Source organism: Myodes glareolus, chromosome 17 (genome assembly GCF_982192425.1).
Source record: "Myodes glareolus chromosome 17, mMyoGla1.1, whole genome shotgun sequence".
Lineage (NCBI taxonomy): Eukaryota > Metazoa > Chordata > Mammalia > Rodentia > Cricetidae > Myodes > Myodes glareolus.
In genome coordinates this window covers 20574439-20596219 of record NC_142042.1, presented here as the reverse complement: position 1 = coordinate 20596219, position 21781 = coordinate 20574439, and the positions used below count along the sequence as shown (strand labels likewise).

The window sequence follows — 21781 nt, the reverse complement described above, 5'->3', positions numbered from 1 at the left end:
TCTGTATGCTTTTTCCCCTTAGGTTTTACAACATATGGAGGCTACCTTTGTGGGTATAGAGCTGAATGAACTTTGGACTGTCCACGTCCTCTTGGCAGCACAAGGAGCATGTGTCTCTTAATCTGGGAGCTGTGGGTGAAGGTCCTGGCAGTACCGATTACCAGCTTATGGCACCTTGCAAGACAGTGTGGCTGTCCACCCTCGAGACATCTCAGTCCTCTTATTATACTTGAAGGTGTCAGAACTAGACACCAAACCCAAACAGGACACCTGGTCCAATGAGTGACAGACTCTAGCCAAAAGGCAGAAGAATTAAAAACAATATTCATTCAGAGATGGGGAGAGGGAAGGAGTAAGGGAGGTAGGGAGAGAGAAAGAAAAGGAGACAGTGAGGGGGAGAGAGGGAGGGAAGGAAGGAAATAGGAGGGAGGGAATATGAATGATCCCTAAGATAAGTTGTTCAGAATACAAGTTCAAAATCCACTGTCCTTTAGTGATATAGTGATCTGCCTGCGTGGCCACACCATAAAACTCCATAACACCAGCCTGCCCGCCCACAGTTCCATTCTTTTCCATTCTTGCTGTCTTAGAAAGGGCATTAGGGACTCTCCATACTTCAAATGTGTATTCTCGCACCCAAATTATCACATTAAGCAAAGGACAATGGACATGTCTTAAGGGACTTTTGGCCCATTTGACAAAACATTCATTGTTTAGACTAACTCAAGTGCAAGCTCTCTACAGTCTCCTGAGTCCTCTGTGAGAATAGTTTTGTCCTAGAGCTTACTGCATAGCTGAGGTGCACACACTCTGCCTTTCTCCTCCAGTGTATTCTGAGCCTATGTTCACGCATGCCAGTTGTAGCTGAAACTCACTGAGCTGCCCCTACCCATGTGGCTGCATGATCAGCACATGTGTGCACTGTTCTGCTTGTTCCCCACAGTCATTGATGTGACGTCTAACTCATCCTTATCTTACAGAGAAGGAGACCACGGCAAAGAGCAAGGAGATATGTCCACGTTCTCTCAGGAGAAGGGATAGGGCATGCTGTGGGCACTGTCTCCTGGAAGGAGTGGAGTCTGTCTCTTACTAATGACTGTCATCCCCTGGACCAGCTCCATGCCTGCCTCAGGTCCTTGGTCAATGCTGACCAGTAGTGTGTGCTGCAGAGATACCAGGGATTTCAGAACTTTTCTGTGGCTGAGGGTGTTTCTCTGCTTTGAAGAGGAATGGAAGCCAAACCTTCCTCCCCTGAGGCTCTGTCCGTCCTCTCCATCTGTCCTGCTTTGTCTCCTGTCCTCCTTACTATGCTCCGTGTAGACTAAGCTACTGCTTTTCCTAGCAAAGGAAAGCAGACCTCTAACCTGTCTGAGAAAGGGGAAAGTGCTGCTGAAACAGGGGAAGAGAGAACCGAGAGAGGGGAGATAGATGAAAAAGGAAGTGTGGAACCTAATGAAAGCAGAATGTCCCCAACATCACTTCCCCAGAATGAGTTTTCCTTGACAGGGCAGACAGTGCCCTTTGTATTCACTTAATGTGCAGTAAGGATAAACTAATGGGTGTGTCATAAATGGCCAGATCACGTGTGGCATCAGCTGACACCCCAGCCAACAAAATCTGTGTGCAACCTTGGCCCAGTGCACTGCAGGAGGGAAGAGCCTACAGGGACCCATCAAGCTCCTGCCAGCAGCGAGGACAGACACCATGAGCACAGCTGGAAAAGTAAGAAAAAGACCTCGCTGTTGGGAATATATTCTCATTAACATGCTAAAAGATGCTGACTTCTAACTTAGACATGACATGCTCTGAAAGGCGATGTGTAATGTGTGCTATAGCACAGGGCGTGCACTGGACGACAGTGCAGCCCGGCTGCTGCTAAATATCTTTAACAAGAGCACACAGACTCTAGATCCGGGGCATCCTCACTTTCTCACTAACTCTGCAGCACAGGGATTTCATTCTGAGCCAACTGTGATTACCTTGTAAACAGAAAGTTTTAAAGAGATCCACAGAGAAGACTGTGTTTATATTGAGATACTTTAGTGGGCTGTTCTTTGAAATCACAGGTTTCTTTCTATTTTTTGTTTGTTTGTTTGTTTAGTTTGTCTATACTCGGTTTCTCTGTAACAGCCTTGCATGTCCTGAAAATCACTCTGTAGACCAGGTTGGCCTCAAACTAACAGTGATCCACCTGCCCCTGCCTCCCAAGTGATAGGATTAAAGGCGTGTACTACCACAGTTCAGCATGTAATCATAGATTTCTTATAAAAAACAATAAAGTTAAATCTGTCAATAGTTTCATAAGAGGAATTTGACTCGGGAACATAGTAGAACTGTTCCAATCACCTTTAGATAAAATTTCTGAAAAGAGGTGGATTGATTTCTAAACTTTAGAATCATCCACAGTACATTACCATGCATGCTATGACTTGGAGGGGTCCATTACTGCACAACTCATAAAATCTCTAGAAGCTCTATAGAACTGTCTCTTCTCTCTTAAAAAAAATCTTCCAACTTTTACATCAATTAATTCTAAGAACAACTGAATCACTTGCTAACACTGAGAATACACACATGTGGTACTAAGATTTCCACAAAGCCCCTTTACTTGTTCAATCTGTATATGGTATCGAATCATGCAATCAGTCATTCATCATAATTAACTGATTCGTGCTATCCAACTGCCTAATTATAATGCCTCTGTTTCTGTTGTCACAAGGGCTGTTTTAGGCGTGGGTCAAAAGTCCAACAGCTCACAGTGAGAGCTGGGGTTGGAGACTTCTGCATCCACGGTGTGACACGATTCTGTATAGAAAAGATGGGTGGAGAATCGGCACAGAAGGGGCAGTCGCCATTAGTTTTGTTCCAATCCACTTTATTATTTCTTTCACTCCTGGTCATGTTTAGGATGGCAATCACATTTCAAAGAAAAGTAGTTAGGATAAATAATGACTGAAAAAGTTAAAAGAAAGACTGAATTCATGCAGAATAAGTGGAAACCCAATCCTATCAACCAAGAGAGAATTGAGGGACTAGGGAATTCAGGCTCTTGGGTGCAGGGTCAGTAACAACACAATGGTGATCATTGGCTTGAGTTTATACTTCATAAAACAGCAAAATGACAAGATAGCCAGGTATGAGAGACCATCCCTGAAATCTCAGTGCTAGGAAGGCCAAGACAGAAAGGTTCCTAGTTCAAGGCCAGCCTGGGCTACTTCTCAGACTATGTCTCAGAAGTCCAAAGCCTAGGATTTAACTCTGTGACTGTGTACTTGCCCAGAATGCACAAAGTTCCAGGTTCTGCTCTCAAGCACTTCAAAAATATATTAATAATCATAATTCAGAATTAAACATATACCCAATGATTTTAGTACCAATGAGTACAAGAATAAAAGATAATGTTAGAGTGCCCTGAAAGAGCACACACCCATGCATACCGGTGTATGGCCTTTCTTTTCCTGACCTTCTACTATGGTGTCATAGATTTTTCACTGTGTTTTGACTCCTTATAAATGAGAAGTATCCATTTCTAAGTAACAGTGGGTGGAAGACCTGGGACACAATTGCGGTGACCCCCTTCTAGCTGCAGTCACCCTTCATCTTCCAGGTGATCAAGTGCAAAGCCGCTGTGCTATGGGAGACCAAAAAGCCCTTCTCCATCGAGGACATAGAAGTCGCACCCCCCAAGGCCCATGAAGTCCGCATTAAGGTAGCGCCCCTTTCCACCGTCTAAAATGTTAGGTTTGAAAAACTCAGGAAATACTCCATAGATATGTCCAACTGTCCATTAACATCTCATTTTATGTGCTCATCCCGACAATGAATGAACCTATTGCTAAGCCGAGCTGTAGACATCAGCTGTTGAAAGCTCGAAGTTTAACATAATTTGTGAAAACTTTTTAAAATGTTTATGAGTTTGTAAAGCGCTAAACATTTTGAGTCCAAAAGCAGCTATTATTAGGTAATTTCTTGGTGTTCACTTCCTGTCTCTATTTCCATAACCTAGCATCCATTTTTATATATTGCATAAACTACATTTTGTGGGGGTGTGGCTTAATTCAGATTGTTCATTACCACTTAAGCTGTTTAATTGGGAGAAGAGATGAAAGCACACAAAAAAACCTTGGCCCTCAATTGAATCTGGAAGCAATAGAGATTGTTAGCAAGATCCTGAGAAGCCCCAGTTCAGAATGGGTGTGCTAAACCTTCACAGTCACTATTTGGCTGAGTGAAATCGATCTTTCAACTATAGATGGTGGCCACGGGGGTCTGTCGCTCAGATGATCACGCAATTAGCGGAAGCATAACCACGCCTTTACCTGTAATTCTTGGCCACGAGGGAGCTGGTATCGTGGAGAGCGTTGGAGAAGGGGTGACTTCTGTCAAACCAGGTACAGAATTCTTTACCATCAGGGCTTATGTTTTGGTTCTGGTCCCAACAGCAACCCTCCCAAAATAGGAAGTCCAGGCAGTTGGAGACTTAAAAGATGGCCCAAGGTCACAGGGTTTCCACCCCTTCCTCCCTGCATGCCTGTGTCCTGTGGTATCCAATCATGTCTTTTCTCTATCAACATCTATTTATCATCTACTCGATATCAGGTGCCAAGTTTGATTCTTCGGTGTGACGTCCAATGTTCATAATCTGCTAACTTCTGCTTCAGTGTCGCTGAGCACCAGGGACTAGTCAGGATCCACGCAGAAATGGGGCAAAGGCAAGACCTGTAGGTCCAGGTTCTGAGTGCCTAGATGTAGGGAAGCTGTTCTGTGCTGAGTTCAGAGACCCGACTGATCGCCTGGCCTCAGGATGCCTCTCCTGTAGGATGCTGTAGGGTTAACCGCATTGCATCCACAAGATGGCTTCCTCTTCATTATATGCTCTTCCTTCTTTAATATAGAAACATAATACAAGATAAGAGGAAACGCCAGCAGGAAAAACATGGCCAAAGTCCTGCAAACACAAACACCATTTTATGATCACTACTTGGGGCTGGAGGTGGTGGGTGGCACATTGCTTATTACTTTATCCATGTTTTTATTTTAACTCTCCCGTTTGTATTCATAGGTAAAGGTTGAGTAAAAATAAATTTTCCGTGGTGTCATCACACATTCATTTTATCTATGAAACATATGATCAAGTCATGATTTGGTTCAATAACATAGGTAGCACACATGATTTAAAAACAAAAATTTTGTTCACCTCCAAAAAGATCACTTTAGCCAGTAGAGTCAGACATTTATGCATTCCAAATAACCTGAAAATAAGAAAACAACTCCTCTGGCTGGAGTTAAGTTTGCTGTTTACTTTATTTGGAAACAAACTTAGAGTAAAACGATACCTTTACTTCTCAGGATGCTTTGTCTATAGCAGAAAAGAAAATAATAGTTCATAAACATATATCTAAAAAAACAAAAGTCGCCTTTCCTTTCTCAGGGGAAATCTCTAACTCACTGTTGAGGACTGAGATGTCCAGAGGAAGTTGTCACTTCTCTGTCACATTTCAATCTGCGTACTCAAAAACAACTAAGATTATTGTTAAAGCATTCGTTTCATAATAAGAGGAGCACAATCACTTTGAAAGCCAAAACCTGGTGATGGAGAAATGACTCAGTGGGTGAGGTCATCCTGTTAGACAGTTGACAGCCACCTGTAACTCCAGCTGCTCAGGACCCAGCACCCTCTGCTGGCCTTCAAGGGCACCCACACACAAATGCATGCACACATGGATGCTCGGACATACACATGAAAACAGGACAAATCTTTTTAAAAAGTAAAAAATTAGCTATTAAAAGTCTCATATTAATTTATTATAAAATGTTTCCTCTATTATGTTCCTTTTTAATTTTAGTTTTATTGTAACTATTATGGAAAATATCAGATTTCTCCAACATCAAATAGGAAGTTAACAACTCATGACAACTAAAGTATATATTTATACTTAGCAGTGAGTATATCTAAGGTTTGACTAGGCTAATATGTGCAAAGCCCCCAGAGAATGAGGAACACAATGAGAATTAACTGCTGATCAGTGGAAATGGATGTTTTGACATTTCCCTTTTCTTTTGGGAAACTTTAGGCGTATATAAACTTGGATGAATAGCAAGGCAGCAAGGCAAGGGCCCATGCATGAATGTACAGGAAGTTCTTTTATGTGTTAATATAAAGCTAACCTGAAGATCAGAAAAGCAAAACAGCCAGTCACTGGCTCTTACCTCTACCTCAGTCCGAAATGGGGATCCTGCCTCCAGGAATCACAGAAAGAGACTGAGAGCTGTCTCCTCCCGTTTTATATTCCTATCTAGTTCTGGGACTAAGGGCGTGCACCACAACTGCCCGGTTTCTATGGCAAACTAGAGTGTCTCTTGAGATTAAAGGTGCATGTCACCATTGCCTGGTCTGTACGGCTGGCTGGCCAGTGTAGCTGTTTTACTCTTCTGATCTTCAGGCAAGCTTTATTTATTAAAATACAAATAAAATACCACTACACATGACATAGTGCCGAGGGGCCATATCTCTGGGAAACCTCTCTAAGTCACACATCTCTACATGAAAGCTTCATGTTCTCGCCTTGTTAAATCCTGGGTAAATATTAAGTCATTTTCTTGTTTCCCCTTCAGGCGATAAAGTCATTCCGCTCTTTTCTCCCCAGTGTGGAAAATGCAGAATCTGCAAGCACCCAGAGAGCAACTTCTGTATGAAGAATGAGTAGGTTTTTTATTGTCTTCTTACACAATTAGGGTGCACACTGGTTTCTTGTTGTCTTCTTGAGCAATTAGGGTACACACTCGCTTCTTATGTCTTCTTGTACAATTAGGTTGCACCCTGGTTTTCCCTTGTTTCATGTCCTTTCTTTGCTTGTTTCACTGGCCAGTTTGTCAAAGCCTCGGGGGACCTTGCTTGATGGAACCAGCAGGTTCACCTGCAAGGGGAAGTCAATCTACAACTTCACCAGCACCAGCACCTTCTCCCAGTACACTGTGGTAGATGAGATGGCAGTGGCTAAGATCGATGGGGCTTCACCCCTGGACAAAGTCTGCCTCATCGGCTGCGGTTTCTCAACTGGCTATGGCTCTGCTGTCAAAGTCGCCAAGGTAGGATGGACAGTGAGTGGCCCATGGACCAAGCTACGTGCATATTGTTGGGACCAAAGGGAAGAAATTGCTCACAGGGGTCAGAGAATTTTTGTAGAAAAGAAATAAGATTGTCCAACTCCAGTGAGAATTCACTCCACAGACTCATGAAAAGCTCTATAATATTATGCATGCAGGTCTGCCTAGTTCCCAAAAGAAACTGGCCTCTCGTAGAAATTGTTTGAAACTTATGTAGATCTGGAGCTGTAACACTTTGCATTTGCTGTTGTCTGCAAAGCTCTGTTATGTCCCAGTCCCAAGATACACTTGAGCAATAAAACATGTTTTAAAGAGTCAGAAACTGGCAAGCTTGGCCATTTGGGACAAATGGCAGATTTTAAAGTGGAGACGTCATCACTGTTATCTCTAAAGTAAGCCAAAGTGGGGAAATACACATGGCACAAATGCTGTCACCAGTGTTTTTAAAATAAAGACCAGCACTGCTACCGGGTGCCCACCTGCCTGCATGGTGGAAATTTCCTGAAAAGAAAACCGAGGCTTAGTGACGAACCAGAACTTAATGGCACTGGGAGCAGTGGAGCCCCTCTGAGCTGCCTGATGGTCCTTGAAAGAGCATCACGGTGAATGTGAGCTTTGATAAAGGCCAGGTGTGGGCAAGTGTGGCTCCTTTAGTTATGGGAATTGAGAACAAACCTTAACAGAGACATTTTCCCAGCAAACCCTAACTTTGGTTGTGTTAGAGGTCTCCCTTTGCTAGAGTTTCTATCTCTTCGTGTGTGCACATCGCATGAGAGACAACACTCCTTTAGCTACCCTCAACTGTGTGTGACCTAGTATATCCTGAGCAAGTTTGCTGGTAGATCCTTTAAAACGTCAGTCTATGGCTCTAGGATTCTCCCACATCATTTTCACAGGTTGATGGTGTTGATTAAAATATTAATAGGAAAATAAGCCCAGGAGAAATTTGAATGCTGGAGAAAATTCATGTCTTCATTATAGATGAAAATAATGCTGATTCTGAGTTATGAGAAAGTAAATGTTTTATGTTCAATAATTACATTCTGTATTTATTTTGTGGCTTCCACCCCAAGTGTTTAAAACTCCTTGTTTCAACAGGAGGACTGAGTGAGCTTCACAAGCCATGGGTGCTTGTGATCAAGGATTTCAATCATTATTATTAAAATACAGATCAGCTATTGTTTCAGTATTTTTTTCATTTGCTTCTTTAAAAAGTCAAGCTTAAAGTCTCACAAAGACAATATTGGTCTCTTGATGTATTTTCTTAAAGTTTCCTGTCCACTTTCCTGTTAAGCCAGGGATGACTTGTCAATGCTTCCCAGATGACTTCTGCTCCAGTTTCCCTGGTTGTGACTACTGAACGATAGTGAACCAAGGAGTTAATGATTAAAGGGTGTTTTGATTGCAGTGCAGTCTCCTGGAGTAACCATGGTCATTTGTTTCTGTTTGGGTACAAACTTCACTCCAGTCCCTGGGATCCATATATCAAAAGGGTCTGAGATATTTTAGTGGAAGCTCCATCCCAGGCCCCCTCTCCCATATCTCTCTCCAAACCCTGCTGCATCTCAGAAAACCCACCAAATGGTGGCCCCTGTTGTAAGGAGGCTGCTTGTTTGTTCCCGGCTGCCCATAACCCAAATAATCACACAGAAACTGTATTAATTACACTACTGCTTCGTCTATTTGTATATGCATATTTTTAGTTCACTCTTATCTCTTAAATTAACCCATTTTTGTTATTTTATATTTTACCATAAGGCTTGTGGCCTACCAGCAAGGTTTCACCTGGCTGCTTGTGTATTTCTCCTCTGGCGGTTCCATGTCAGCTCCTGACTCTGTCTTCTTTCTCCCAGCATTCAGTTTAGTTTTCCCCACCTAGCTCTGTTATGCCCTGTTCTAGGTCTAAAACAGTATATTTACCAATCAATAGTAATCACAGCATACAGTGTGGGATACAACATCAGGCCCATCCCCCAGTGATGCTCAAAGCCACTCCCACAGGGTATATACACTGTTCTCCCCCCCCCCCCCCAGTAAACAGACACATGGTTTTCTCCTCTCTGGGGTTAGGGCTGGGAGGCTATTCAAGAGTACTGAATCCATAAAATCTGGGCATTTTCTAATTCGGTGTGACTTGGTCTGATTTGGATGGCTGAATCAGCTGAGAGGCTTACTGGGTTACAGAAATTTTTCTGTTTCATGTATACAAACTGCTTTTGTGTATGTGTAAGAGGTTATTGTATGGCCTGGGAAGAGGAAAGTCAATGCCATGTTGAGTTCAAAGATCATCCAGTACAGCTGGTCTCACAGGGCATTTTTATTGGATTAGAATGAAGTTTCACATGCAGAGATTCCAAGTAACTAATAGAGGCTGTTACTGGATCCTGAGATAAAGAAAAAATGGTAACTCTCCAGATACATCTAATATAGAGCAAACTTTGAGAACCACTGTTGTACCCCTTTGGGCAGCTATAGTCAGAAGAGGTTTTGGAAGCAGGTAGAATGAAATCTGAGAGGCCATGACAGGGGACAAAGCAAACAGCCTTGTGCATCATGGAACACTTCCTAGCGATCACTCTTTGGTCCATCTTCTGTATTTTCTGCAAACACAGGTGACCCCAGGCTCCACCTGTGCTGTGTTTGGCCTTGGAGGTGTCGGGCTGTCCGTCATCATTGGCTGTAAAACAGCTGGAGCGGCCAGGATCATCGCTGTGGACATCAACAAAGACAAGTTTGCGAAGGCCAAAGAATTGGGTGCAACTGAGTGCATCAACCCTCTAGACTACAGCAAACCCATCCACGAAGTAATCCAGGAGATGACCGATGGAGGGGTGGACTTCTCCTTTGAAGTAATCGGTCGCCTTGACACCATGGTAGGTACTGTGGCATGCCCTCAGATCTCTCCTTCTGCCATCCATAATGTGCTCCAGACAACAAAATAGAAATCTCATGCAGAAAACTATTTTAGATGGTAATTTTCCATCTCCAGTTTCCTTCACCTATTGATTAATCCAGCACTGTGATAAACAGTTCACCCTCTCAGTTCTACGAATTTGTCTCAAGTAATGATGCTTCATTAATCATTAACACAAAAAAGTTTTTCATTGAGTTTTTTCCTTAAAAATCAATTCATCAAGGGATTTTTAAAACAAATTCTGGACCAAAAAGGATGAATAGATTTTCTTCCACATTCTTAATATTATATAATATTTGAAATTAACTATTCTGAAAAGCATTTTCAAGTCTCATCATGTGGCCCAAAGGAACAATAAGTGATACGGGGGCAAGTATTATTTCATTAGCATCAAACATGTACAGGATTGACTCCTTTAATGGATCACCATGTTTTCATCTCAGAGACGTCAGAGTGCCGGGTGACAAAAACACCCAATTCTACATGTTGGAGTAAATACCTTTCAAAATAAAATTCATAGATTCTGTCATACCCTCTAAATTTTGTCTCTCTCTCTCTGTCTCTCTCTCTCTCTCTCCCTCCCTCCCACCACTCTCGCACCCAGGGCTTGGACTCAACCCCACTCTGCCCCTTCTATCTCATCTTCAATAAACAGAAAAACAAAAAAAGAAGAAGAAAAGAGATGCACATTTTATAGGGTTATTCATGATCTACACGACACAGTGCATGTAAAATACTTAGCATGCAGCCAGCTGCCATGTGGTAAGCACTGAATTAAGTCAGCTGCGGATAATGATAAGAAAGGCTATTGCCAAGCCTACAGTGCTTAAACTTTTGAAATGAAAATTATCCATATAGTTGCAAACGCCATACATTGCTAAGTATGTAACTTCTCCAGTACATATCAGCCAACCTAAGACCTCTGGCGTTCTAGAGAAGCATCCCCAGAGACCTAAAGAATCACCATTACTGAGGTCCTCCAGAAGCCTTGACAGAGTTGGGAATAGAGAATGGGAATGGGGCCCTGGGAGTGACATACTTCTCAGCCTCAAACTGAGACAAGATGTCCAGAGAGGCTGGTGTCTCCTCTGTGGATGGGGAGTCCTTCCACGCTCAGGCTTCTGGTTTATCCCGACGGACATAGCTCTTCTGTGATTCACTAGACAGTCTCCCTGTTTGCTCATCTGAGCCTGGGTAATTGGTGGATTTGAAGATCCAAAAGTCTGATACCCACATGTTCTCAGGACATCTGGTTTTCTAAATGTCATGTTTCAAAATCAAAAGACCGGGCATCATGTATCTTTGGGGATTATAAATCATCTTTTACTACAGGATTTTAGATGAAACAATTGATAGGTGACAACTTTCAAGATGTCTACATTTAACAGAATAATGTAAAACCTGTGCTCACATTGGAGGCACAGCCACTGAAAACATGCCCATTCTTGATCTAAGCCCCACAGTAGGACGTGTTAAAAAGGGAGTTTGACAACTAAATAAGAGACAACTTTTCATGATGTCATCATTACATCTTCAACATCAAAATTCTGTCTTAGAGTGCAAACTTCAAAACTGTAATTAATAGACAATGGCAGTGAGTGAACCTATGCATACGCAGCCTGAGAGTCACGTGATGAGGAAACAATATTCTCCTTGGAGGATCCAGACTGCTCAGGCTCACAATGAGACTTGCCTCTTTATTAGTTTATAAGGAAGATTGACCATAAATTTATTCATTCACTCTCTCTTTCAAAAAATTTCTCTGCACATATCTTCATATGACATGAAACTGTGTATCGAGAGTAGACCACGAGAATCTCCACTTTAAATATTTTTATTCCAGATGTCTTCCCTATTAAGCAGCCATGCATCGTGTGGTGTAAGTGTCGTTGTTGGGGTGCCTCCTAATTCCCAAAGCCTCTCTGTGAACCCCATGTTGTTGTTGCTGGGACGCACGTGGAAAGGAGCAATATTTGGTGGTATGTATTCACAGCTGAGGATCAAGTTCTGTATGTGTTCTTGTGTGTCAAGGTGGACGTGTGGATGTGTGTGGAGCCAGAGAACATTTGATGTAGCTGCACAGGAGCAATCAGCCTTGGTCATTGACTCTGGGGGTCTCAGTGGCCTGCAGCTCATGGTCAGGCTAGACTTCCTGGCCAACCAGTTCCAGGAATGTCCCAATTTCCTCTCTCCAGGCCTGAAGTTGCAGACTTCCCCAGCACTCAATCCACTTTTAATGTTGCTGGGTTTGTTTATTTGTTTTGTTTTTATTCTTAAGATCAACACAGCAGCCGTGACAACCCCTGCCTGCACCCCTACCCCTAAAACAAGCAGTTCAGAAAGAAAGCCATTGAATAGAATTCTTAAAAATTGTGACAAGGGTTCTCAAGCGTGGGTCTCCACAGTTAGCGGCTTCGTGAGGGGTGGTGGTGAGGAAGGACTCAGTTGTATTTAGGGAGCTCAGTTTTATTTGTTGGGAGTTTGGCCTTGTTCTAGTGAGAACATAGGCAACACAAGTTGGAAATGTTATATTTTTTTCCTTGATAGAGGTCAGAGGGTGGTCCTGAGAGGACTGGTAAGTGGGTGTGATCAGGGACATTGTGTGAAATTCCCAGATAATCAATAAAAATCTGTCATAAAAAAACAAACAAAAAGAACTTTATTGACAGAATTATCTCCCAAGCTTTGAGGATCTAATTCCTAACTTTTTTTTAAAGAATTTCTTCCCTTTGGTAACAGAAGAGTTCTTAGAAGGCAACATAAAAATCACTGTTCTCTCTATAGCAAGAACTGATGCAGGAAATCCTAAGATAGGCTGCTCTGCTCCCCATAAACGAGCCAGGAATTTCCTGGCTCCTTCTACTTGTGTCTCTGTAAGTCCCAAAAATGCCTCATAGGACACAGAAAGTCCAAGGCAGTAATGTTTGCTTACACACATTACCAAAGTTTGGAACACTCCCTTCCATGGGCTATAAACATCTGTCATATGATATCTCTAGGGAAGATCTACTAAGCCGTCATCAGCCAGGGACCCTGTTCATTTGGTGGCATGTCATAAGACGTTAACGCCATACAGAGGGTGTTTGAGTCCCGCATCTGCCACTCAGGTGGCAGCCTGTCACTACTGCACGGTTAGGAACTTGGTTTCTTTGGAAGATCTCTTGTCTAATTCTCCTGCCTGCCCCCTGCCTGGATCTCACGGTGCTGCTCTCTCCTTTCAGGCTTTAAGAGTAAAGATTCTGTCCCCAAGCTTGTGGCTGATTTCATGGCTAAGAAGTTTCCACTGGAGCCACTGATTACCCATGTGTTACCTTTTGAGAAAATAAATGAAGCATTTGAGCTGCTTCGCTCTGGAAAGAGGTGAGCCTTAAGATTCTTTTTATGGGGTGGGTGGGGGAAAGATTGTTTTTATGGTAGGGGAAACGACCAACAGAAATGAAGGAGAAATGGGAGAGGAGCACAAATGGGCCTTCTGTGACTGTTCAGGCTCTGCACGCAAATATAATAATCCGCCTTATAGTGCTGCTGCTTAGGATGAAGTTTAAATGAGACAGTGCCTGAAAAGCTTCTACAAAGTGTATGGCAAAAAGCCAGTATGAAATGTCTGTTATGGATGGTTTTCACTGAAACTCATAACGCATGCTTTATTTACCCTCTGGGCACCGTGAGTTCTGGAAATGTGAAACAACATCTTATATTTCATATTTCAGTATCCGGACTGTCCTGACGTTCTGAAACCATATTGATGCCTTCCTACTCCTGACCACTACACCACATTGAATCACGGCACCATCCACATACAGCGTTAATGTTGTTCCTTAGAGACACTGCCAATAAAGTAATCATGTAAGCTTTCTGCAAGAAACTGAATTTTCTGTGACTCTGTTTTCAACCCCAAGTGAGAGCTACGACACCTCAGATGGGGAGCTGGAGTGTACCCAGCCTTCCTTCTGATTTGATTGACCTCTGTCATCTTTCCTACTGGGGACAATGTGTCATGTGACATCTGGTATTCTTTTCTCTCTGGAATTCACAGAATGTCTTCATACGTCAAAATAATCTGCCTCTTCCAGAAGTTGGACTTGAGAAATCAGTACCTCTAACCCTACTTCATTGTTCAATGCTCTGAGTGTCATCTTTTCACCGGGTTCTCCGCTGTAACTGTGTTTCCGGTTCCAATACAGCTGCAACCTAGTCTTTCCCTGTCATGTGGGATAATTCTATTAAAAGTTGCCCATAAATTTAACATCTGCCTCACAAAAGGTGAATGCATATCAAATGAGAATATCACTTCCTTAGGCTATGGAAGAACTCACTGGATTCCTGTGGATATATTAGATTTGAGGAGATTTAAGGAATTGATATTTCCACAAGTGTTTAGTGAACTCTTCCATAGATTTGGGGATACCTGTCATGTGGTGGTTGTTCTTGTTGGTGACTGGATAAATTAAGGCTGGTTATTTGATAACCTTGGAATCTACTCTCTAATTTCATAGAATAATTGCTTGGCTCTCCTTTAAACTCCTCTGTGTGTATCTGAATCTCTCTCTCATCTGTTTCAGTAAGTTTTTTGAAAGCTTGTACTGATCAGTCAATTTCTCACATTTGGCACTGCTATCAACCAATGATTTTAGAAATAAAACAAAAATTACCAAACCAATAATGATTATAATAGATGTCCGTGAATCCCAGGTAACTACCCTATCATTTAATTGTTTGATTTTCAAACCATCCATTGTAGAATCATGCCGATATCTAACTCCCTTTATCATAATATTGTTTCCCAATTTTTAACTGTGAAAAAAAAGTCTCTCTCTATATATATCTCTTTGGCTGATTCCCCCCTTTAAGAATTCCAAGTTTCTCACCAACTCTGCTGATGATGACATTGACGTGGAAGGCTGGCTGTCATCATGTGGCAGGGTCTGGGCTGAGAACACAGGTACTGCACAGCCTGGCTGAGGACAGGTGCTGCAGATGATGTGTAACTGTGAGCTGAGAGTATGTGAGAGTTGCCTGAGCAGGTGCCCAGGGGGCTCCCCTAGTGTGGCGGCAGCCTGAGGAGGGGGTATCTAGGGGAAGCACACAATCCACAGGGAGAAGGAGACCATCTGAAAGGTGGATACAGGGAAACAGGCATCGGCAGCACTGTGTTGGGCAGGGAGCATGAGCGCAGATGGTACTGAAGGCAGAGCCGGCCCTGGGTGAGGGGAAAACTCCGGGGGTATTCAGAGCCCAGGCGCTGTGGTGTTTGGGGTTTGTGGAGACCACTGCAGAAGGGCTGCTACAGGGAACACTAAACTCACTCAGCGGGTTCAGGGGAGAGAAGGAAAATTCAGGGGACTCAGTTCCCACATGGATCTCCAGTGGGTGCTGGTGGCAGCAAACAGGCAAGCAGCTATCCTGGGTAATCATGCCCTAAGGTTGGATTCCAGATGACATGTAAATCTAATTAATCTTTAGCAATAAAAACTCAGAGTCAGATATCAGAAAGAATATGAACGATCAGAGATGCAGGGAGAAGTCACCAGTTGCCTCCTACTTCTTCTTTTCCTCCATCCAAAAGGACGTACATACTCTCTTTGCCCCACCTTACTACTTCCTGTGTCCTCTCTGGCTCCAGTCCTCCAAACCTTTATGGTTAATTTAGGTCAGCTAGTGTCTAGCTCCAACCTCTGACTCCAAGCAAGTTTTATTTGTCAGAATACAGTCAAAGTATCACATAAATTTGACTTGGTGTTTTGTTTCGTTTTGTTTTGTTTTGGGGAAGCTAACACAGGGTGAGATGATTGTGAATGAGTGTGATTTGGGTGCATTATATAAATTCCCAATAAAAATACTATTTTAGAGAAAATTCAAAGACAAAATTGAAAAAGGAACCAATGACTTCAGGGACTGTACAAATAATCAGGTGGACAAATTAAAGAATACAATTCAGGATATGAAAGAATGTGATAAGGCGCTAGATTTCTAAAAAGAGGAACAACCAAAAATTTTGGAAATGAAATAATCAATAAACTCAGTTTCAGTGAACAAAAATGCAGCTGTGAAAACCGGGTACCTTTACAGAAAGGAGGAGAGGGGCTTGCCCCAGAGTGGTCCTCTGGCCTCCATGTGTGTACTCTAAAACATCAATTGAGACCACCCACAGAACAAGCAGTGGGGAGGACGTCAGCGCCTGATGGCTAACTCTGTGGGTCAGCACAGTCAGGCAACAAAAAAGGGGAAAAATAAGAAATAATAGGCAGAAATTTCAATGATTTGGGGACAAATTAAAATAGCCATGTGCAGTCTCCAGCTCACCATCGAGATTCTATGGCATTCTTCACATAACTGGAAAACTGTCTCTAAAACTAATGAGCAAGCACAAACCATTCTGCATTACCAGAGTCCTGGTTGAGGAGAATGCCCAAGGCACAGCCACACTTGGTTTTCAGACAGGCCCCAGAGCCCTAGTAACAAAACAACATGGTGGTAGCACAAAACAGACCCCTAGACCAGCAGAATAGAAAACAAGATTGTAAATCAAACTAGACGGGTGGGAACCGTAGTTCCTCCAAGGAAACCCTGCCTACACTGAGTATTCTACAGAAACTAGTTAACTGATTCTGATTTTAGTGATTGTGGAGATGCTGCAACACTTCAGGGTCAGAGGCAAAGTATCCTGGGCTATCTTAGTCCTTTATTTATTTATTTATTTATTTATTTTTTATTTTCTCAAAGTACCGGCTCTTTGTTTTATTAATTCTTTGTATTCCTTTCTTTGTTTCTATTTTTTTATTTCAGCCCTCAATTTTTTTCCACTTTTGCCTCTCCTCCCAGTACCCTCCCACTCCCTCCATTCCCTCTCCTCCTCCCTCTCCCGCCCTAAGAGCAGTCAGGGTTTCCTGCCCTGTGGGAAGTTCAAGTTCCTTCCCCCTCCCTCCAGGTCTAGGAAGGTGAGCATCCAAACAGCTTAGAATCCCAAAAAGCCAGTACATGCAGAGGAAACAAGTCCCAGTGCCATTATCAATGGCTTCTCAGACAGTCCCCGTGACAGCCACATTCAGAGAATCCGGTTTGATCACGCTCTCGTTCAATCCCAGTCCAGCTGGCCTTGGTGAGCTCTCATTAGATCAGTCCCCTTGTATCAGTGGGTGGACGCACTCCTCACGGTCCTGCCTTCCTTGTTCATGATCTCCCTCGTTCTGCTCCTCATTTGGACTTCGGGGGCTCAGTCCAGTACTCCAATGTGGGTCTCTGTCTCAATCTCCATCCATCGTCGGATGAAGGTTCCCTCTGATCCTGCCTTCCTTGCTCACGTTCTCCCTCCTACTGCTTCTCATTTGGACCTAGGGAGTTAAGTCCAGTGTTCCAATGTGGGTCTCTGTCTCTATCTCCATCCATCGCCAGATGAAGGTTCTATGGTGATATGCAAAATATTCATCAGTATGGTTATGAGCTAAGGCCAGTTCAGGCGCCCTCTCCCCTGCTGCCTAGGGAACAATCTGGGGACCTCTCCTTGGACCTGGGAACCCCTCTAGAATCAAGTCTCTTGTAAATCCCTTAGTTGAGATATATACTTCCCTGCTCCCATATCCTTCCTCCCTCCCCCCATCCCAATCCCCCAAGCTTTCCCCAATCCTCCCCTACTCCTCTCTCTCTAACCCTCTCCCCTTCCATTCCCGCCCCCCTCCCCCCCCCCCCGTACCCATGGTTGTTTGGCACTCTTGTCTACTTCCAATATCCAGGAGGATAACTACATGATTTTCTTCAGGTTCACCTTCTTATTTAGCTTCTCTAGGATCACGACTAATAGGCTCAAAGACCTTTAATTATGGCTAGAATCCACTTATGAGTGAGTACATACCATAGTCCTCTTTTTGTGTCTGGGTTACCTCACTCAGTAAAGCGTTTTCTATTTCCCTCCATTTGCATGCAAAATTCAAGATGTCATTTTTTTTTTTTACCGCTGAGTAAAACTCATATGTATATATGTTCCACAGCTTCTTTAACCATTCTTCTATTGAGGAGCACCTAGGTCATACCACAAAACCATTTGTTCAACTATGTTCATAGCAGCACTATTTGTAATAGCCAGAACCTGGAAACAACCTATCTTAGCCCTTTAGACGTTCATTGATTTCTCACTTGAGTCTGCAACATCATTGTGAATAGTAGGTTAATCCCTTTCGAATGTACAAATAGACCCTCTCTTCCATCAACTCAAAACCTAAGAACTTGATAAGCTCACACCTGAGGCCTAGACATTCCACCACCCCGTTTTAGTCCTTCCTGTCTGACCAACCCCCACCAATGTATTTTCAAAGTATCTTAATTTATTTACACTTTGTTGTTTCCATAACAACTTCACGAAAGTTCTACTATGTTGGGACACAGCATTTGGGGTAACCTTTATCTGTACTTCCTGGCTATGCTAATACTAATACTTGGCTCCAGAATGAACTATTACTTCCATTAAGGGGAGATCTGTATGATTTTTACAGTGACTTGGTTAGAATGAACTGATTTTTAACAAAAGTACTGAAAACAAACACTGGAAAACAAAATCAAATGAAAAGCCAGCCTTCAAAAATGTTTCTGCGAAAACCCTAAGACCATATGCAGAATTAAACCCAGAGTCCTCATCGTCTTCCTACATAAAAATCAATATTCTAGATGAGTCGAAGGTCTCAATAATACACTGAAACCTTTGAAAGTAGTGGAAGAAACCATGGGAAAACACTATAAACTACAGACCCCGGCAAGGCCACTCTGCACAGCACACCATTTGCCCAGGAACTGCGTAGCTGAGTGAAACAGCCACACAGCCTCCTGGCAAACTTCGGCTATGACTGGGGATATAATATGACAGTCAACAAAAATAGCACTACGCTATGAAAAAATCACCTTTTACTCTTAAGTTACTATGTCTGTATTTTACAGTGTTCTGATTCTGTGTTACTAAATCAGTGCGGTCTCTGTCGTCTGCGGTATAGTAACCGTATCCAATTCTGCTTCTGTTTCTGCACCACCTTAAGGAGGATGGTGTGCATAAAGCTTTGCTGCATGATCTAGAGAATCCCACCACACATGAGCTAAACACGTCAATCTTTTTAGCTGGTCTCAGAATACTGCAGAGGATCCTTGTTGAACTCTGCTGTTTAGCAACTATGAGATTATTTCTAAGACCTTGAACAGCAATGTCTGTGGATAAATCTTGCCAATACTTTCTTCAAGTTTTTTATGTCAAAATCAGGATCCAAACTGGTGATACATTCTCAGCTTTAGAAAGAAAGAACACAGCCACTCTCTCACAAGCTTTGGCTTCACTGTCAAAGTAAAATGTTATGCAAATTCTTGATATCTAGTGTAGGGTTTGTCTTGATTAAGAACATTAACCCAGGAAGTAGAATTTTTGCTGCTGGCAGCAGTTGAAGGCGATTTAATTCTTTGCACACACACAAAGTCTAAATAGATGACCTTTTCTTTCCCAAATAACTTTCAAGTAAATATTAACCACAGTTACTTTGCCAAAATCTTTGGCCTACAAAAGTCTGAAGTTGAATAGGATGACATATGAATTTCACGCCATCTGTATGCTTTTTTTTCCCACTTAGACTTCACAAAATATGGAGACTACCTTTGTGGGTAAAGAGCCGAATAAACTTTGGATTTCCCCATGCCCTCTTGGCAGCACAAAGAGCATGTGTCTCTTAATCTAGGAGCTCGGGTGAAGGTCCTGGCAGTACTGATTACCAGCTTATGGCACCTTGCAAGACAGTGTGGCTGTCCACCCTCGAGACATCTCAGTCCTCTTGTAATACTTGAAGGTGTCAGAATTAGACACCAAACCCAAACTGTACACCTGGTCCACATAATTGACAGACTCTAGCCAAAACGAAGAAGAATTACCAGCAGTGATCATTCAGAGGTCCAACTATGATCATTCAAATGTAGAGGGAGGAAAGGAGACAGGGAGAGAGGGAAGGAGTGGGGGGAGAGAGGAAGGGAGGAACAGGTAGTGGAACAGGCAGAAGTAGGATGGAGAGAGGGAGGCATGGGAGGAGGGACAAACAGAGGGAGGGCAGAATGGAGAGAGGGAGGGACGGAGGGAGGGAAATAAGGAGGGAGGGGATATGAATGATCCCTAAGATAAGTTGTTCAAAATACAGCTTCCACGGTCCTTTGATGTTGCTGTGATCTGCCTGCATTGTCCACACCATAAAACTCTGGAACACCAGCCTGCCCGCCCACAGTTCCATCCCTGCTGTCTTAGGAAGAGCATTAGGGACTCTCCATACTTCTCTGACCTCACCTGTAATACTGGCTAAGAAACCTTTCCCATCATGCTGTTCTTAAGATCATGTAACAATGCAGAAAGACCTCCCACTAGAGTTGTGAGAGCATTATAAAAATCCACTAGCTTCTTCCAAATCTGGGCTTCATAGAAAAACTGTGCCCTTCCATGACAGTGAAAGACAGTGCTCTCCTGGGAGTTTTAAAGGTATTGGACTTTGGAACTAGTGGGACCTGGGACTCCTATCCAGACCATCGTAAACAAAGATAGGTGGGAGGGTGACCGCCATTCTCTGGAGGAGGTGCCTAATTTGATCATGTGACCTCTAATAAGCTGTCTACACCAGCATAATTATTTTGGCTATGGATAACATTATTGTTCCTTAGACAACCCTAGAGAAGTGTAAAGTGCATGCTTATGTGTGTATGTATATATATGTGTGTGTATATATATCCCACTTGTTTACATAAGGAGCGGTATATACTCTGATTCACTAACATTGGTAGCAAACACAATACTCAATACAAATCAAATGTATGTTCTCGCACCAAACTTATGACATTAAACATAGGACAATGGACATGTCTTAAGGAACATTGGCCCATTTGAGAAAGCATTCATTCTTAGACCAACTCAAGTGCAAGCTCCCTAAAGTCTCCTGAGTCCTCTGTGAGAATATCTATGTGTCCTATTGCTTACTGCATAGATGACTGCACACTCTCTGCCTTTCTTCTCCTGTATATTCTGAGCCTATGTTCACGCGTGACAGCTGTAGCTGTAACTCACTGAGCTGCCCCTACCTATGTGGCTGCATGATCAGCACATGTGTGCACTGTTCTGCTTGTTCCCCACAGTCATTGATGTGACGTCTAACTCATCCTTATCTTACAGAGAAGGAGACCACGGCAAAGGGCAAGGAGATATGTCCAAGTTCTCTCTGGAGAAGGAATAGGGCTTGTTGTAGGCACTGTCTCCTGGAAGGAGTAGAGTCTGTCTCTTACTCATGACTGCCACCCACTGAACCAGCTCCATGCCTGCCTCAGGTCCTTGGTCCATGCTGAACAGGAGTGTGTGCTGCATAGATACCAAGGTTCTCAGCACTTTTGCTGTGGTTGAGAGTGTTTCTCTGCTTTGAAGAAGAATGGAGGCCAACCCTTCCTACCCCAAGGCTCTGTCCGTCCACCCCGTCTGTCCTGCATTGTCTCCTGTCCTCCTTACCATGCTCCATGTAGACCTTAACTTATTGCTTTCCCTTAGGCAAAGGAAAACAGGCTTCTAACCTGTCTGAGAAAGGGGAAAGTGCAGCTGAGACAGGGGAAGAGTGAGCTGAGAGAGGGGAGATAGATGAAAAAGGAAGTGTGTAACCTAATGAAAGCAGAATGTCCCCAACATCACATCCTCAGAACAAGGTTTCCTTGAAAAGGCCAGTGCCCTTAGTTTCCAGTTAATGTGCAGTAAGGATAAACTAATGGGTGTGTCAT

The 21781-nt window shown here is 43.1% G+C and overlaps 1 protein-coding gene across 1 annotated transcript; it reads left to right on the top strand.

Annotated features, from left to right (window-relative positions):
* Positions 1-1641: 1641 nt before the first annotated feature.
* LOC148119336 (alcohol dehydrogenase 1-like) lies at positions 1642-14267 on the top strand. The gene is made up of 9 exons (XM_087897535.1): positions 1642-1722; positions 3608-3709; positions 4253-4391; positions 6616-6696; positions 6866-7089; positions 9720-9980; positions 11865-12000; positions 13243-13381; positions 13732-14267. The coding sequence occupies exons 1-9, from the start codon at positions 1705-1707 to the stop codon at positions 13754-13756; spliced, it is 1125 nt and encodes a 374-aa protein (XP_087753661.1). The 5' UTR covers positions 1642-1704; the 3' UTR covers positions 13757-14267.
* The last annotated feature ends 7514 nt before the right edge of the window (positions 14268-21781 follow it).